Source organism: Eptatretus burgeri, chromosome 1 (assembly GCF_056783735.1).
Source record: "Eptatretus burgeri isolate ZD-2024b chromosome 1, Ebu_testis_v1, whole genome shotgun sequence".
Lineage (NCBI taxonomy): Eukaryota > Metazoa > Chordata > Myxini > Myxiniformes > Myxinidae > Eptatretus > Eptatretus burgeri.
Window position 1 is genome coordinate 114,297,784 of NC_140961.1, and position 20,108 is coordinate 114,317,891.

Below are 20,108 nucleotides of genomic sequence, written 5' to 3' on the forward strand. Positions count from 1 at the left end.
ACAGACGGCGCCAACACACATTTACTCAAAAGCAAAGGAAAGAAGCCACGCTCATAGACAAGGGGGTGACGGGCCTGTAGGCCAATATGCGCGCGTGACCTGAAGGAGCGGCCAGGCCCGCAAGACCAGAGGGGTCCTACCCGCGTCCTCGTGACACGTTGGCGGACAAGCCGCAGATTTGGCGGCGTGGCTGTGCCCCAACTCCATGCTCCTTGGCGGGTTTCGTTGGCACGACGTTTGGAGTGGGGTGGGAACGGGGGCCCCTTGTTGCACTATCTCAGCGCGGGGGAAAGGGGGAATTGTTGATGCCCTGGGGGAGGAGAATGGCTGGCTGGCTTGGGTCCCGCGATGAGCGATCCCACACCACAACCTCGTCGCCAACCACCGTCCCTCTCGCCTCGGACCCGAGCTCCTTGGCCTCTTCCCACAACTCTTCTCCGCCGACTCCAGAACCCAACTCTTCCTGCCTCACCGATGACTTCGCTACCTGACTCGACTCTGCTCTCCAACCAAAAACTCGACTCACTCTTTCTGCCCTGATTCGCCTTGCGCTCACCGTTGTATAGGCTGACAGGAGCAGCTAATATGTAAATATCCGGATCAGGATGACCTCGGGGGCGGAGCCACGCTCGCCAATTGGTCAGAGGAAAGGGGGCGTGAATCTCCCCTGATCCGAGAATTTGCATATATCAATTTCACACAGACGTGCCTGGAGGCGGGGCCAAGCCGTTCCGCGCTTGCTAATTGGACGGAGGAAAGTGGGCGTGTAGCGTTTGTGATCCGAATTTTCCTCGGAAAGCCCGCTATTTGCGCTCGCGGCTCGGTGCGTATCGCTGAACGAGCCCGAGACAGCCCAACGCTCAGTGTTCACAGGTGGTGCGGGAATGGCCATAGGAGGAGAGAGGTGAAGGTGGTGGAGGGTTTTCGGTGGTGGTTTGATGGTTATGGTGCCGTTTGAGAATGGTGGTAATGCGATGTTTGCGGGATTGATTTGTGAAGGTAAAGGTCGTGGCTGTTGGCGTTGTTGTTCTTGTCCGAGGGTTGGAGCGTGGTTGCAGTTGGTGACGATGGCTGGCGTGGTGGTTGTTGTGTGATGGCGGTTGAGATGTGGTTGGTTCAAAATAAAGATAGAACAGAAAAACAGCTATCTGAAAGTGTCGCATAATCACATAAATTCGCTCTATACAACGGTTTGGGGCTAACTACACATGTACTTAGAGATATCTCACCTACGGGCCCTGAATGGTGGTTTGTGAATTGCCACAGCCGTAACTATATATATATATGTATATATATATATGTATATATATATATATATATATATATATATATATATATATATATATATATATATATATATATACATATATATATACATATATATATATATATATATATATATATATACATATATATATATACATATATATATATACATATATATATATATATATATATATATATATATATATATATATATATATATATATAAAAAGCCTGGTGTGTTGGCGCAGTGGTTAGGGAAGCGGCTTGGGATCCAAAAGGTCCTGAGTTCAAGCCCCGTTGGGCCACTGAATTAATACAACAGGGGGTTGACTCAGCCTGTCAACCTTCCGAGGTCGGCAAAATGAGTACCAGTGTACTGGGCTGGTGTATACCCCGGTCAAAACAGGTGTACCATATCCCTGTGTCGTAAGAGGTGACCAGGGTTGTGTCAGGAAGGGCATCCAGCGTAAAAACCAATGTCAAATCATTGTGCGGACAACAAAACGAATTTCCATACCAGATCGGTCGAGGCCCGGGTTACTAACGACCGCTACCGGTACCGGTGGTCAGCAGGGCACCAGTGGAAATTGTGCTACTGCTGGGCGAAGGTGGAGAAGGAGACGGGGAAGGCGAGTCCGGAGGCAGTGGGAGAGGGGGAAGGGTAGAAGTGTGGAGGTGAGAGTTGGAACTCTGAATGTTGGGACGATGACTGGCAAAGGGCGAGAGTTGGCTGATATGATGGAGAGAAGAAAGGTGGACAAACTGTGTGTACAAGAGACCAAGTGGATGGGGAGTAAGGCTAGGAGCATTGGAGGTGGTTTCAAACTGTTCTACCATGGTGTGGATGGGAGGAGAAATGGTGTCGGGGTAATCCTGAAGGAAGATTATGTCAAGAGGGTATTGGAGGTGAGGAGAGTGTCTGACCGAGTGATGAGTGTGAAGTTGGAAATTGAAGGGGTGATGATGAATGTCATTAGTGCATATGCCTCACATATGGGGTGTGAGATGGAATATAAAGAAGATTTCTGGAGTGAGTTAGATGAAGTGGTGGAGAGTGTATCCAAGGATGAAAGAGTGGTGATTGGAGCAGATTTCAATGGGCATGTTGGGGAAGGAATAAAGAGGATGAGCAGGTGATGGGTAGGTACGGTCTCAACAAGAGAAATGTGGAAGGGCAAATGGTGGGAGAGTTTACAAAAAGAATGGAAATGGCAGTGGTAAATACATATTTCAAGAAGAAGGAGGAACACAAGGTGACGTACAAGAGTGGAGGAAAATGCACACAGGTGGATTACATCTCAAGCAGGAGATGCAACCTGAAAGAGATTAGAGACTGTAAGGTGGTGGCAGGGGAGAGTGTAGCTCGACAGCAACGATTGGTGGTCTGTAGGATGATTCTGGAGGTGAGGTTGAGGAAGAGAGTGAAGGCTGAACCAAGGACCAGATGGTGGAAGCTGAAGGAGGAAGACTGTTGCGTGGAATTTAGGGAGGAGGCGAGACAGGTGTTGGATGGTGGTAAAGATGGGTGGGATGATTGGGCAACTTCAGCAGAAGTGGTGAGGGAGGTACTGGGTGTGACATCTGGACAGAGGAAGGAAGATAAGCAGACTTGGTGGTGGAACGAGGAAGTCCAGGAAAGTATAAGGAAGAAGGGGTTGGCGAAAAAGAAGTGGGATAGTCAGAGAGATGAAGAAAGTAGGTAGGAGTACAAGGAGTGGCGGCGAAAGGCAAAGAGAGAGGTGGCAAAGGCTAAGAAAAGGGCATATGACGAGCTGTATGAGAAGTTGGATACAAAAGAAGGGGAAAAGGATTTATACCGATTGGCAAGACAGAGGGACCGAGCTGGGGAAGGATGTGCTGCAGGTGAGAGTGATAAAGGACGTAAATGAGAATGTGCTGACGAGCGAGAAGAGTGTCTTGAGAAGGTGGAAGGAGTACTTTGAGGAGCTGATGAAAGAAGAAAATGAGAGAGAGAGAAGGTTGGAAGAGGTGGAGATAGTGAATCAGGAAGTGGGGTGGATAAGTAAGGATGAGGTGAGGACTGCTATGAAGAGGATGAAAAGTGGAAAGGCGGTTGGCCCAGATGACATACCAGTGGAGGCATGGAAGTGCTTAGGAGAGACGGCAGTGGGGTTGTTAACCAGATTGTTTAATAAAATCTTGGAAAGTGAGAGGATGCCGGAAGAGTGGAGATCAAGTGTACTGGTTCCGATTTTCAAGAACAAGGGTGATGTGCAGAGCTGTGGAAATTACAGAGGGATAAAGTTGTTAAGCCACACCATGAAGTTGTGGGAAAGAGTCGTGGAAGCGAGGTTGAGAAGAGAGGTGACGATTTGTGAGCAGCAATATGGGTTTATGCCAGTAAAGAGCACCACTGATGCGATGTTTGCTTTGAGAATGTTGATGGAGAAGTATATGGAAGGCCAGAAGGAGTTACATTGTGTGTTTGTGGATTTAGAGAAAGCTTATGATAGGGTGCCAAGAGAGGAGTTGGGGCATTGTATGAGGAAGTTGGGAGTGGTGGAGAAGTATGTGAGGATCGTGCAGGATATGTATGAGGACAGTGGGACAGCGGTGAGGTGTGCGGTAGGAATGACGGACCGGTTTAAGGTAAAAGTGGGATTGCACCAAGGATCGACTCTGAGCCCTTTCCTGTTTGCAATGGTGATGGACAAGTTGACAGACGAGATGAGACTGGAGTCTCCATGGACTATGATGTTTGCGGACGACATCATGATCTGTAGAAAGAGTAGGGAGCAGGCCAAGGCGAGCCTCGAGAGGTGGAGGTACGCACTGGAGAGAAGGGGAATGATAGTCAGTAGGAGTAAGACGGAGTACATGTGCGTAAATGAGAGGGAGGGTGGTGGTATGGTGGGGTTGCAAGGAGTTGAGGTGGGGAAGGTGAATGGGTTTAAATACTTGGGATCAACTGTCCAATGTAACGGAGAGTGTGGGAGAGAAGTGAAAAAGAGAGTGCAGGCAGGATGGAGTGGGTGGAGAAGAGTTGCAGGAGTGATTTGTGACAGAAGGGTAGCTGCAAGAGTTAAGGGGAAAGTATATAAGACGGTAGTGAGACCAGCTATGTTGTATGGTTTGGAGGCGGTTGCGCTAACAAAAAGACAGGAAGCGGAGCTGGAGGTGGCAGAGTTAAAGATGCTGCGATTCTCGTTGGGAGTGACAAGGATGGACAGGATAAGGAATGAGTATATTAGAGGGACTGCGCAGGTAGGACGGTTTGGAGACAAAGTGAGAGGCGAGATTGAGATGGTTTGGACATGTGCACAGGAGGGAAGCGGAGTATATCGGGAGAAGGATGCTGAAGATGGAGCCGCTAGGCAGGAGGAGAAGAGGAAGGTCAAGGAAGAGGTTCATGGATGCGGTGAGGGCGCACATGTGGGTGGTTGGAGTGTCAATGGAAGATGTGGAGGATAGAGCGAAATGGAGACGGTTGATCCGCTGTGGCGACCCCTAACGGGAGCAGCCGAAAGAAGAAGAAGATATATACATATATACATATATATATATATATATATATATATATATATATATATATATATATATACATACATACATACATACATACATACATATGCTTGTATTTTGGAAGATTGTGTATCAAAAAAAAGGTAGCGTTAGAATAAGGTGCACAGCAAGCAAGGCTTAAGCAGCTATGCACAATTAAAAAAAGATGCCAAAAACTGAAAATTGTCTGTTGGAAAGTTATACTCATTGGTGGTATCTTCATTTTTAGATCCTCGTGGAGGATCTCTAAGTCTTACTCACGTTGTTGTTCTTGTGGACTTTTTTGTTTCACAGCCGACAGTTTTCATCGAAACTTCCTGAAACTTGGCATATATATGTAAAAATACCTTGCGCAGACATTAACGATGTCCGATTTTGAAAATTCCTCCTGCAAAAAAAGTTATGATATTAAAATATGTGCGCTTATGGAAATCGCCTAAAAAATATCTCCGAAACTTGGCAAAATTTTGAATTCTGTTTGCGGGAATCGAACAGGGCATTAGCAGAGATGAATTACCGCACATATGATACATCACTATGACGTCGTATCAATTTTATGACGTCATTCCTATTTTTTGACATTTTTTGTTTCATTTGTTTCACAGCCTACAGTTTTCATCGAAACTTCCTGAAACTTCGCAAATATATTGTTACTGGCCGGGGGTCAGCCGCCAACCGACCGCTCTGAACGGAGCCGCAAGTCGAATCGGCCTGACCGATTGCCCGGAATATAGCTCGCCGCCAGGATAACTCCGAGCGACGGGTCCTTGTACAAGAACCGAAATACGTCAATCGGCAGATCACGTGGGGTAGGGTCGATTGCCAATCTTCAATTTACCTAAATACCCACGTGATCCAACTAATGGGGTATTCCACCCTTAACGGATCTCGTGTGGAACAAACCGCCGAGGCGAGCCTGTCCGTGCGCGATTCCAAGCGGTTAAATGTCCCCCTATTACGGCAAACCAACGGCTTTTTAACTCCCAACACACGAAATGTTCAGTCAATGAGGGAATGGACGCAACGAGCAGGTTTACATTCACACAAGGACATTTATTATAATGAAACACGTTTGCAATTAAATTAGGCAAAACACGTATGCAATTATACAAGCAACAAAAGCACGACAAAAGAACTACAACCATCTAATTATTATGTACAGTCATTTGCACTTAACAGCAGTTCCGACTTATTAGACGGGCCCACGGACACATAAACACACACACACACACACACACACACACACACACACACACACACACACACACACACACACACACAACGATGGCTGAGGCCTTTAATCACGAGCTCCAGCTCGGAGGACAGGTGAGCTGAAACTCAGAGCTAGACTCGAACCTTTCCACCTCGTGTGGTCTTCAACTTGTCCGGATCTGGGCTCCAGCGAGAGCGAGTTGGATCTAATCGCCGCGATATTTCCCGAGCTCCAGCGAATCCTCCCGCGATTCTCAACACGTGCCGGTGAGACGAGGCGCCGATCCTTCCTGTCGGTCGTCGCTTCCCCGAGGATCCAACTCCAAGAAGAGGCCGATGCGTCGCACCAAGCCGGGAAACAAAATGGAGAACAAAAAGCTCCACGAACCAAGAGGAAGAGGAAGAAGCCTCCACTCGCAGCTCGAGCCGAACAACCGGCTCAAGTTCCTTCCAAAACAAAGCAGCAGCCGAAGATCACTGACCAGCCGAAGCAAAAAGCTTCCGAAGGCCTCAAGCCAAGCAGGAACCGACGGCTGAACGACTGCTCTCTCCGAAGCAAAAAAGCTTACTCCTCCCACGGGACTCAGCACACGAACTCTGTACACGGGACTCAGAACGGGACTCTTGACGAACTCTGCCACGGGACTCCCACGAACTCAGCCCCACCACGGGACTCCCACGGGACTCTTTTTGAACAAAGCAAAGATGTCCTCTTTATCCTTTGCACCCCCTCCCCCGCACCCGGCGTGACTCATGCCCTCGTGATCCACTCCCCGCTCAACCACGGGTGGGAGGGAGTTGTTGACGTCACCGCAGGGTTCTTCTTCCTCTTCTTAGAAGAGGGGGAGGGACGTCTCCATTGTTCGCTCCCTAACTATTAAATCGATCCGCAGCGCATCTAATCAATTTCAAAACATTTAAACAATGGAAGGTGAGCGATCTTGGGAACATGCACTTATCGACATAGCTGACTAAGGGAACCTGTATGTTGTGTGCAATTGAATTCCAAATTCGTAACAATATGTACAAATACCCTGCGCAGACAGTAACCCTCTCCAATTTTGAAAATTTCTCCGAGAAAAAAAAGCTCTGACATCAAAATATCTTCGCTTATGGAAATCGCCTAAAAAATTATCTCCGAAACTAGACAAGCTTTTTCAATTCTGTTTGCGGGAATCGAACAGGGCATTAGCAGAGATGAATTGCCGCACATATGATACATCACTATGATGTCATTCCTATTTTTTGACATTTTTTGTTTCACAACCCAGAGTTTTCATCGGATCTTCGTGAAACTTGCCATGTATATGCAGAAAGGCCACGCGCAGGCAGTAACCATCTCCGATTTTGGAAATTCTTCCGAGAAAAAAAGTTGACCTCATAATATCGCCGCTAATGGAAATTGCCTATCCCATTATCTCCAAAACTGGGCAAGCTGTTTGAATTTTGTTTGTGGGAATCAAGCCGGGCATTAGCACAGATAATTTATCGCAAACCTGATACATCACAATGACGTCATATTCGTTTTTATGATGTCATCATTAAGAGGACGAGGATCTTAGCTCATTCGAGCTTGTTGAATAAGAAAAGGATGATGTGTTGGACATGCTCTCAAAATAATTTTGTATGAGGTCGTAGTTCATGAACTGGTCATCATTTGCGTTACAGGGTCAAAATATTCAATTTTTTAGATTTCTCTGTGTTGATAGACATCACCAAGCTACATGCACTTGTGTGAAAAAAATAGCAAAAACCACTAATTAATGGCGAATATGATATTTTTAATTATGAACTTTAATGGATAATGCATTACAAGGAAAACACATTTTCGCGTTTATCTCAAATTCACCCTTTCTGAGTAAAATGGATGTGGATCAGTTATCCTTTGGCCGTTTTGGACAATTCAAGTGCCAAATTAATCCTGAGAATCTGCTAGATACATAACTATGTAAAGATATTTACTAGATCTCTTTTAGGAGTTTGTAAATATTGGTCAGGGTTTGCTGAATAATAATGAGTTGAATAATCAATTTTGCATCATGCAACAGCAAGTCCCAAGTGTTACTCACCTAAAAAATAACAAAATATATTAGATTAAAGCTTATTGATTGAAATAAATTCAGTTTATTCCAAATTTGACTCACCACATCCGCCGTCTCAGCCACATCCGCCACCTCTGCCTGTTTAGTCCACCCCTGACTTGTTTGCCTGTTACACAAAAACTATTGCATATTTTTATTTCTGTTTTTTTCCACATTAAACTAGACAAAATTACCTTTCTTCTTATACTAAGATATCTAGATATCTGTGGTTTTTCTGGTCTGTAGTCAAAGTGGAAAGTGGATGTTTTGAAAAACATGTAACAACTCCGCCTTTTTAGGGTGACCAGTTCATGAACTATGACCATTGGTCAATTTGCTTGGTAGCCATTGTTATCAAGTTTGCCGCTGTTAACTTACTCCAATGTTGTATAGCTTGGATCACTTCCTGATGGATGGAGTAAGAGTTATCAATAAAAAAGTTGTAAATTAGTTACTATCAACATAAACCTCAGCACCATTTTATTGATAAAGATTGTTTAGGTTATGTCTCATTGGTTGGTGTACTGTAAATAAATGCTACTATGACAAATACCAACAAATATTACAGGAACAATAATTTCACTGGTATAATGCTAACCCTAATGCTGGGCTCACAAGATAGTTCAGAGGTAGCATCCTCACCTTTGGGTTGCTGTCATTGAACTGTATACAAGACTGGAAGGATTATAGCTATTCACGTTGCACGCACCTTTGTGTCGCCACCACACAAACCCTTTTCTACGTACACGCCGCCATGTTGATCTTCCCAATGCACGATTCACCGCATCCCGTGTTGCGTTATGTTTATGTGAGAAAGTGTTCACATCGACTTTGACTTTCAACTCAAAATTAACATTCAATATTCAAGAACTCCCGAGAATTTATCACGCGAGTCAAAATATATCTGCCACAAGTGAGCCTCCCAAGATGGCGTTTGGTGGCGACAAATTCGCACCGCTCATAATCTTTCCAGTCTCATATACAGTTCAACAGTTGCTGCGTTGCCTGCATTTGATTATTGGTTCAGTGATAAACTGCAATCCTGGTTCTTCGCAGGAAAGGTGCGACACAAGTAAATTTGAACAGTAAGTAAGAAGGCCACCGTTCCTGAAGAGATCGTCCCCTCTCCTCTCCCATAGATGGCAAGTGACCGTCATTTGAACGGGTTTGACCCGCTTTGTTTCTGAAAACCCGCAGACCCGTGCTTAGTGGTCAAAACCCCTATTGGATGGAAAGTGCGATCAATTTCAAAAATGCAATGTTTCGCTTCCATTCCAGTCACAATGATTGACGCACAGACTGATAGACCTGCAGCAACCTGCAGTCCATTGCAAGGTGTCACTGGTGTCTAGTCTAGTGGCTGTGTGATGTCATGAGCTTTCCCTCACCGAAATCCACGTCGACGTCCTCCAGGATTCTACACGCAGTATCACTTCACTTCCAATCACGTCGACCATATTGCCGTCACGACGAATCAATCGATCTGTGCTTTCCAATTCGTTCTTCCACTTCTTGGTGATATTTATCAGGATACTTCGAGTATTTTAAACGGCAGGATTTGATTCGACTCCGATTGTTTTTACTCATACAAGGTGTCAATGAATTACCAAGTTCAAACCATAAAAAAAATTAAATAGGATACATGATGCCATCTTCTAACAAAGACCGACAGAGCTAATAGGTTTGAGTTCGGTGCAGTATCCCATCCTATTCCATTGGCTGGAGGGCAGTATCCCAATTCATTAATGTTTATTTCCGTTTGAATTTGGAATGGTAATTGGTGACATGAGATATCATTTATGTTGTTGTTGTTGTTGTTGTTTCGTATGCAGCCTGTGCCTGCTGGTTGCATCATTTTTCGAGAAGGGAAATTGTGCCGCTGATGCAGTGCCCCTGTTACCAGTAAGCTTGTACTCATTTTGCTGACCATGATGAATAGGCCGAGTCAACCGACCTGGTGTTATTTCGATGGAACGACAGGGGCTCAAACTCAAGACCCTAAGATCTTAAGCCAGCCACCTTAACTGTTAAGCCAACACCAGGCTTGTATCATTGATGAGAAGGGCAGATGGGGAGCCACAATTAGGCCTTCTGTTTTACAGTAGTTCAGCACGTATACTTGTCCTGCCTCACAGTCATGCTGAAGAGGAATGTGTCTTCTTTCAAGTTTGCAAGAAAAAGATCAAGAAAAAGACAAGGGTGCTTGTCAGATGAGGTCCAAGCCTGGTGTTGGCTCAGTGGTTAGGGTGGTGGCTTGGGATTATAGGGTCCTGAGTTCAAGCCCCGTCGGACGCTGAATTAATACACCAGGGGGTTGACTCAGCCTGTCATCCTTCTGAGGTCGGCGAAATGAGTACCAGTTCCAGTGTGTGTACTGGTAGAGGGGCACTGCATCAGCGACACAGTCGCGCTTCAAGAAATGATAGCTACCCTGGCAGCTAACCTGCCATACGACCACCAGATGAGGTCCCCTGCTCCCCTGATATGCAAAACCAACTCCTTCTGAAAAACTCCGCCCGGGTCACGAGTTTGATCCTCTGTGAGATCTCGTCAGAAAAGCCAAGAAAGCCAGTGGAGAATACAATGTCGAGCACAGTCACGTGAAGTGACCCGTCCGCTTGGTCATGGCCATGGCAGTTTGATCTTCATGATCGTCGAGACGAGTCCATACTTCGACTGTAACGGTATGTAAACATTTGAAATGAGGTCTGAACAGCTGCAAGACCACCTGATCAACAAACGACTATCGCAGTATTCTGGTGTATTTTGTCACCGAGAACATCTCAAAAAGTGCTTTCAACCACGTTTGGTAAAAATAAATTAATAAAATAAAAATCTGCTTTCGATTCCTACCAACCCTGTCAACTCCAACTTGCCATGTGTGCTCTCCCCCACCCCCAACCAACATTCCAACCCCTCCCTGAAGTCGACTCTCATGGACTTTGTTTTGAGAATTTTATTTTTTCCCCCACAAAAGCCTCGTCTGTTGATGTTTTCGAAGCATTTTTGGTTTAAGGGGGAAACGTTCAAACCCCACAACCCACAAGTGTCTGTCCATATTAGAGCACATCTAATGACCAAAGTGTACCTGACTGCTCATCGACAAAGGATTCATACCTAATACATGGTACAACCAGATATGGGGGAAGTATGACGTACTTATCAGGTCTAATATTCATATGGCTGGGTCAACAGGTAACCCTTTTCAGGTACATTCCACCGACACTGCTAAATATCCACTTCGTTGAAACAAATAAATAAATAATCTGCATCCCAGAGCATGCCAACCCTTCCACCCATGAGCCCTCTAAACATGCAGCACCAATTCAACCCAATGTCATCCATGGAATAGACAGTGCAGATCGGAAGATCTAAAGGACTACTTTTACTTTCGTACCCCTCATAATCCCGTTAAACTGGGCATAAAAACCACACAACTACAAATGGCTCAGGCATCACAAATAACCTCGACGACAAAATGGATTAAAAACGGTCTCGACTTGGTCACACACTCACAACGTGAAAAAAACACGACTTACCGCAATGTCATTCAGCCAATTCCGGTATACAACGAGGGGCGAACACGACTTCCGGTATAAAACGAGGGGCGTATACTACTTCCGGTATACTCGGCCCCCAAAAAATGTTATTTTCAACGGAGTCGTCATAATTACACGATGGCTTTAGTTCGGATATTTTTGTGAATTTTTTTTTATTCCTATTGTTTCATTGATCGTGACTTGCTCATCCTGACGTATTTATTCCACGCCGTGGAATTTTCGAACGAAATGTCTCAGACCTACAAGCGTCTATATACTACACTCATTACATTTTTCCTTTTTCAAATGTTTACCTTCACACAATTTTCAAAATAATAGCGCAGAAATTATCTTTTTTAATCGAGCAGAAAATTTTTAAATGTTTAATTAAATCCGATTAAAGTGAAACTGAAAACGACCGCCCGGACAGTATTTTGCTCGAGCACCACGATAGCACTGTTTCCATGGAGACCGCATGCTGTTAAAGCGGTGTTTTGGCGGGAGTTCCGTTCCCGTTATGGGTGCTTTTGCTTGTACGCTTTGAATTGAGCAAGCCGCTTGCTAACGGGTGTTCAGAGAATGACGTTTCCATCGGGAATGAAAGGAGGATCGAGTAGCACCGTCTCATTTGTACTGGGCCGGTCGTTTCAATGAATATCCTCATTCAACACACTCGAACTTTGTTAATCGAGTAATTCGTGTAAAATTACAACCCCCATCGCACAAAGATAATAACTCTCCCGAGTTGAGATATATTCGTTCTTAAATAATAATTCCTTTGGTAAACGAAACCAAATTACTTTCCACTCACATCAGCAAGAAATGATATAAAGTCATATTGTGGATTTTCATCTAATAATGACGTTGTTTGTCAAAGATGGATAGTTAAGTCCACAACAGACAGGCTTGTCCGGAATGAGATGGAACTGGCGTAATGACATCATCACAATGCACTTCCTGCTCACGTTGTTCCGATTTGCCACGTCAAGCGTAATGACATCATCACAGTCCACTTCCTGCTCACGTTGTTCAGATTTCCGATTTCACACGTCAAGCGTAATGACATCATCACAGTCCACTTCCTGCTCACGTTGTTCAGATTTCCGATTTCACACGTCAAGCGTAATGACATCATCACAGTCCACTTCCTGCTCACGTTGCTCCGATTTCCACGTCAAGCGTAATGACATCATCACAGTCCACTTCCTGCTCACGTTGTTCAGATTTCCGATTTCACACGTCAAGCCTAATAACATCATCACAGTCCACTTCCTGCTCACGTTGTTCAGATTTCCGATTTCACACGTCAAGCGTAATGACATCATCACAGTCCACTTCCTGCTCACGTTGCTCCGATTTCCACGTCAAGCGTAATGACATCATCACAGTCCACTTCCTGCTCACGTTGCTCCGATTTCCACGTCAAGCGTAATGACATCATCACAGTCCACTTCCTGCTCACGTTGTTCCGTTTCCTATTTGACGTTCTTGCTTTAGTTACATCGATCTAACCAACATTCTCAAGTTTTCTCTCTCTCTCTTCATCGTCGTAATCTTCTTCTTCTTCTTCTGAATGTGCATTTGTCAACCTATGCGGTGACCATTGCCATGTAGCCCATGACGGCCACAGAGACCAAGAAACCGCTTCGCCAGGCATCATGGCTCGATGGCCGAGCGATGTGGCTGGCTATCCCGGTAGTCGGCGTCTTGATACTGACGGCCCTACGAAAGCTACCACAGCGACCACCGAGTCAAGCGCTTCTCGACCACACGGTCCTTGTCCCGCCCGAGACCCGCTCTTCGCCGTATGTTGGTACGTGATGATGATGATGATGATGGTGATAATGATGATGTTGATGATTGCGGTGATGATGGTGATGAGGATGATGGACATAATTTCTCACATCAACATTTAGAAAGCCCCGAGTGGGCTGACGGACATCTCTTGAGGTTGTAGTTCAGAGCGAGATGCGAACCCACGCCGACTCGATGTCCTGTAACAGGGCGACATTTGGGGGAACCCTCCTGGCAGCACTCCTGATGGGAAATCGAAGAATCTTCATACCGAACGGTTGTGGGGGTTTCCTGCTTTGTAAAGTCAGCCTTGTGGGTCGACAGTTACCACTGAACGGTCTCGTCTGGTCTTGGGTCCTTGGTTTGAAGCTCGACCCAGCGAGAAACCGTCTTTCTGGTGTTTCGCAGGCAGGACGGGACGTGTGTGTGTGTGTGTGTGTGTGTGTGTGTGTGTGTGTGTGTGTGTGTGTGTGTGTGTGTGTGTGTGTGTGTGTGTGTGTGTGTGTGTGTGTGTGTGTGTGTGTGTGTGTCAGTGTCAGCTGGGGTGTTCCGTCTGTCAGCATTAGTTGGTCCACGAAAAAGATCCCACGGTATCTTTTGCAAAAAGTAGGTGAGTGATCACATTGAATAATTTGTTAATTTCTGTCCAAATCACACTCACTCAAATAGCATTCCTGGCAAGCTCATTTTTTTAGCTCGCCTGTTCGAAGAACAGGGAGCTATAGCGATACCCACTGCGTGTGCGTGAAAATGTTAAAGTTTTTGGTGCAAGTTATTTCCTTTCTAATGTTTTTATCTACCACACTATTTTTTACTGATTACAATATACAAATACATAAATTGCTTTAAAATTATTTGGATCAGACTTCACTGCAATGCTTTATAAAAAATATTATTAGACTAGTCTTTTAAAAACGATAAATGTATAAACAGGCGAGCATTGGGTGGCTTTGACACCAACTCTGGTTAAAATTTAATTTAATTTTTAAAAATATATACAGCATCTAAGGCTCATGGTGGAGCTGAACAATCACACACACACACACACACACACACACACACACACACACACACACACACACGCAATGAGATTGATGGGAATGCCGTCACTTCCGGGAACACTCTGCGTCTGAGTTCCAGCGACGTCATAACAATTGCGCAGCATTTCTCACCGTATTCAGCGGAGCATTTCCTAAGGAGGAATTTCCTCCTCCCCGTACATGTGCTGAGCATCAAACAAGGAAGCAGCACGAACCATTTAAAAAGTGTTTGGTATGACCCGGATGGGGTTTGAACCACTGACCTCCCAGACTGGGAGCGGATGCTCTAACCATTTTAGCAACGAGTCTGGATTCCCCCTCAGCCTACCCCACAAATATGTGAGATCACTTGGGGCCATTAGATAGTATTATTAGTAGTTGATGCCTGGTGTTGGCTTAATGGTTCAGGTGGTGGGCTTGGGATCCTCGGGTCCCGATTTCAAATCCCCCTCGGCTGTTGAATTAATACCAGGTGGGGTTGATTCTGCCTGTCATCCTTCTGAGGTCGGCAAAATGAGTACCAGCATGCTTGGACGATTGAGCCATTCGAGTATCCTGCATCAGAGTGGCGACCCGTCCAGGATTGTGCCCAATAGCCCAGGAGACTGTTTCGGCAGCACCAACGCTCTGCACAGAGTATGGTCTCGATAGATGAATTAGTCGTTCGTATTTTAATGATATTGTGCTGGAACCAGATTTCATAAGTTCTGACATTTAAACCACTTGTGAAGTGAACCCACAACACGTTTTTGTTTGTGTTAATAATACCATGTAATGCAAGTACTGTTGGCATGTTCAAAACATGAATTTGTATTTAATGCTTTTCTTGTCACCTCCAGGTTCATCGGTGGAGGCACGGGCTGCCCTACGGCAGGCCCTTGAGATGAAGCATGCTGGAAAACGCACCAAGGCGCAGCGGCTCTTCCTCCACGCCCTTCATATGGAACCGGACTCACCAGACATTCTGAACGAGTATGGCATGTTTTTGGAGGAAGAGCAGGAGGTGTTACAAGCCGATCGATTGTACACCCGTGCTCTAGCGCTTGCTCCGTGCCACCATGGAGCATTGGATAACCGTGTACGCACTTCCACTGTGGTGGAGGGAATCGACAGGCAGCAGTTGGACTCCATTGACAATAAGGTGAGTCCTCCATTTCTGTTTCATTGCAGCTGTGAGCGTGTGTACCCTTCCCACAATACTCCATCATTGTAGTGGGCACTGATTTTTAAGCAGGCTGGGATTTTTAATTTAAATCTGTGGTGTCGTGGTTTGAGTGTTGACTGTGAATGTGGTAGTTTGGCAGTTTGAATCTGATCCTTGCTGAATCTTAACAAGGATTAATAAAAAAATGGTCCGTGCTGCTTCCTGGCTTAACATTCAGCATTTAAACGAGAGTATGGATAAACACCACCTACATCCGTCACCCCACAAACCCCTCTTCTGCAGGTGAAACGGTTGTTGTCCATCCCTCCAGGAAGCTTTGTGCTGCGGCGCGTCGCACGTGAGAGCTATTACCAACACGTGTACCACACTGTCGCACTGGAAGGAAACACACTTAGCTTGCCTGAGATTCGTCGCATTCTGCAGACTCGTAGGGCAGTTTGCGGACGCTCACTGAGCGAGCAAAATGAGGTACTCGGTATTGACGCCGCAATGACTTTCATAAATGCCACTTTGGCAGCACATTTGGGCCCTGTTACGCCTTTGGACATTTTGGAAATCCATCGGCGTGTGCTGGGTCCTGTCGACCCTGCCGAGGCTGGCCGGTTTCGTCGTGGTCAGGTAATGCAAACATCTTATGGGCGCAAAAGAAATGACATTGTGTTGCAAAAATCTAAACACTACATTTCTAAAGGAACAAGAATTTTTATTTTTTTTATTTTGGAAGGTGACACTTTTATCCACAGAACCACACACTCACCATAACTTTCAGATTTATTAGTTTTTTTTTAATTCCTGAACTACATTCTCATTTGTGTTGGATATCATGCGGGCCTTGTATTTTGGTGCACACGTGCAGGTTTATGTCGGGCGTCACATTCCACCCCCTGCCGACGCTGTTCCCGGTCTGGTGGAGGAACTTACGCAGTGGTTGGCCTCTGAAGAAGCTGCTAGTCTGCATCCTGTAGAGCTTGGTGCCCTTTCTCATTATCGCCTTGTGTACATCCACCCGTTCAATGACGGCAACGGACGCACTGCTCGTTTGCTCATGAACTTTCTGCTGATGCAAGCTGAGTATCCTCCTGTCACCGTGCGTGCTGAGCAGCGTGCAGAGTATTACGCCACGTTGGAAGCTGCCAATGCAGGTGACGTGCGCCCCTTCGTACGTTTTGTGGGACGCTGTGCCGAGGCCACGCTGGATCGTTACCTTGTCGCCGTCTCCGGGCAGCCACGCTCCGCACTCAGTGGGGATGGAATGGTTGAATCCGGTTTGCCCCTCTCAAATCCAATTAGTGCTGTCCTTGTGCAAAATTAACTTTTTCTTCCAAGGAAACGCATCGCATAACCCCCTTTGGATTATATATTTTAATCATACGAGTCGCATTGGGTCTCTGGTGTCCTGGATACTTAAATACCAATTGCTCCTAATGGAACCACACAAAAATTGTTTTTCCTGTTATCTTTATGGGCAAAGAATCCTAACGAAGCAACGCTTTATATTTGGATTCCAACAGTGCTTGCAGCTTGGTTTCAAACATTCGTTGCTTTTATTTCCACATCATGTATTTAATCTACTTTCATAATTTTGGGAATGTGCTTTGACCTTGCTGAAATGTCCGGTATATGGCCGGAAGAAAAACATGCGAATTATACAATACGGTATAAAATTGTTTCTCAACACATCAATGTAGTCGCTTGACGCTGTGTGATAAAAGCAGTGCTTTATCATGCACCATGTTGTGTGAAATTTGAAACGCATCAATTTGCATTTCAAAATGATTCCACTTTCTATCCATGCCATTTTTACCTCCACCACCAAAGGTGAACGAGGCTATGTTTTCATCCTTGTGTGTGTGTCGGATATCTCAAAGTTGTGGACGGATTCAGACGAAACTTGGTGGACAGGTTGGGAGTGTAACTACGCCGAATTGTTTCGATTTTAGTGAAGATCCGGATCCTGATCTGGATACAAGAATTATTTAATTTTTAAAGTGATTCTTCACCATCGAGAGATAAGGTTCAAAAACGATTATATAGCACGATGTTTCAAAAATGTATTGGGCCCAACATGTTCTCGTGGATCAGACATTATTTGGTGGAGGTATGCGATCTACTGAGTGCCCTTCTCGTCAGAAATGTTATTGTTTGGGGAGATAAAATGGTAGTAATGCAATCCATAATATTGCAGGTAAGTACATACACCATTGCACCGCATATTCTTACCAAATAACTTGCACTACTATGCCACAAGCCGCAAAATGACGATTACTCTTCGGTGCAAACATGCATTTTTTCTTGAACGTGTCCCACTATCTTGGTGAAAAGTCAAAAAATAAAAAGTACGAATGATGATGTTTGTGACTACGTTATTTTCCTCACGTTTGTTGCCTTTATTACCTCCGCCACCAAAGGTGAAGGAGGTTATATTTTCACCCCTCTCTGTCCATCTGTGTGCAGGATATGTCAAAAAGTTGGGGACGGATTTGGACGAAACTTGGTGGACACGTTGGGTGTGTGACAAGGAAGAATTGATTCAATATTGGAGAAGATCCAAATCCGAATCTGATAAAAAAAAATTTTAGTGTTTCTTCACCATTGAAAGTGCACCTGCTTGAAAGAGCTCAAAATAGTAGGATAAAATATTTCTTAACAGGGAATAAATTTTTTTCTGGAGTGATCGAGGCAGTGGTCTTTTCTGTACACCACGCGGGTTCAATTTATTTTTGTCTGATTGAAAAAAATTACAATTTTTGCGGAGGTATGGATTAATTTGAAGCAACTTTGACTTAATTTTTACTCCCGAGGAGCATTTCCGTTTTAAAGGGTGGGACAGACAGACAGCATTAGCCTTAATAATATAAAACACAGTGTGTATGTCTGTCCCCCTTCATAATGATGATATAAGAAGGGTTTTAAAGGCCAGTATTTTAACAAGTCACAAGACTGTGTGTTCACGACGTTCTATTTTTGAGGATAAAAAAAAACTCCAAAAACATTTTCCATAAAAGAGTAATGATGACGTCTCTTCCATGGGAATTGAACATGGTGACTTGCAAACTGAGCATAAACGGTGGTGTACAGAAACGCTTTTTTAAATAACAATAATATAAGGTGTAGGGAGATGAAATTCGCTGCATGTGAGCAGAGTAAAATGAGTGTTTATTTACATCCGTAAGATGTGTTATGTGTGCGTCGTTTAGTGTGTGTGGCTGGTAGGAGATTGTGGGAGGTGCACATGGTGCTGGTGGTAGACGGTTATTTGTGCCCAAGAAAACTGTGAATACACAAAGTGCAGGCTGAGAATGGAGAAGCAGGTTACATTTTATCAACCGTGAATCCGTGGTTATCACATCTGTGAAAGTCGGGGTTCCACGTTGTGTGTATAACATATATATATATATATATATATATTTATTTTCTTATATAGGGGGGTTAACACTGACCCGGTCGGGCAGGCGAACACGTAATCCTTGGAGATTCAAACGCATGCGGGATGGAGGGCAGCAAAGGTGTGGACCAGACGGAAGCTTGAGGGTTTATACTCATACCCACGACGAATAGACAGACACATGCAAATTTAATAAATAAGGGTTTAATGAACATAGATCCAATATATATATATATATATATATATATATATATATATATATATATATATATATATATATATATATATATATATATATATATATATATATTGGGAATAAATCAACGTGTGATAAAACCATGAGGGAAACTAAAGCTAATTTTGAGACATCTCCACACAGACTCAAATACAGACAAGGGGAACAATGAAATCCCTCCCTTTATCCTGGCACTGAGCTGTGTGGCCAGAGATGATCCTTTTTGGAGCTTGGCGATCAAACCGTGTCGTCACTGGGCGGGAAACCGCACCCAAAATGGTGCAAAGTCATCACTCTCTGGGCGGGAGACATATGTGAGATAATCCATGCAGCGGTATTCAATGCCAGGGCCCAGAAACCGCCATGCAGCTTCTTTTCATGAATGAACTTGCCACACTGTTCCTCTCGAAGCACCGAGTCCGCTCACAACCAGGGCTCACCTTCTTCCTCAAACATGCAACGGGATAACGCTGAGTTGTCACTGAGAAACGTGCTCCTCTTCTTCTTCTTCTTCTTCTTCTTTTTATTCTCATTAAATGTACATCTTCGCGACTCAGCCAAACAGTAATGGCTAGCATCTTATTCCAGCACACGGGAAAATTCACACAGCACGAACACAAAAATCACGCAGTCTTCTTCATCGCGTCGAAGAAAAGCCAGCCAACGAGACCCTCGATCTCCATCGTCTTCCTCACACCAACTGTCTGCTCTCCCTGATCATGCCCTCTTCTCTCACGTCACACCGACCAATCCAAAGCCTCAGGGCGTGGGGTGCCAGTTGTTGTTGAAGCATCGTTACTTTTTATGGCCGGTTTATAAATGCAAAAACATAGGAAAAGGTCATGGCACAATCACATACTGGGAGAAAT

At 44.8% G+C, this 20,108-nt stretch overlaps 2 protein-coding genes across 3 annotated transcripts in view; one reads left to right on the plus strand and one right to left on the minus strand.

Moving 5' to 3' along the window:
• Positions 1 to 11,767, minus strand: part of POLR2K (RNA polymerase II, I and III subunit K) — a 37,587-nt gene extending 25,820 nt beyond the window's left edge. The window contains exon 1 of one of the 2 annotated variants that reach the window (XM_085895633.1): positions 11,621 to 11,767. The gene's annotated coding sequence lies outside the window, so the exon portion shown is untranslated. Of the gene's footprint in view, positions 1 to 8,144; positions 8,210 to 11,620 lie in introns of those variants that run through there. The other variant, XM_085895640.1, reaches the window with a different exon arrangement.
• Positions 11,768 to 13,054: 1,287 nt separating this feature from the next.
• Positions 13,055 to 17,966, plus strand: FICD (FIC domain protein adenylyltransferase). The gene is made up of 4 exons (XM_085895612.1): positions 13,055 to 13,433; positions 15,294 to 15,595; positions 15,902 to 16,237; positions 16,476 to 17,966. Exons 1-4 carry the CDS (start codon positions 13,238 to 13,240, stop codon positions 16,929 to 16,931), a joined length of 1,290 nt encoding a protein of 429 aa, XP_085751738.1. The 5' UTR covers positions 13,055 to 13,237; the 3' UTR covers positions 16,932 to 17,966.
• Positions 17,967 to 20,108: the final 2,142 nt, after the last annotated feature.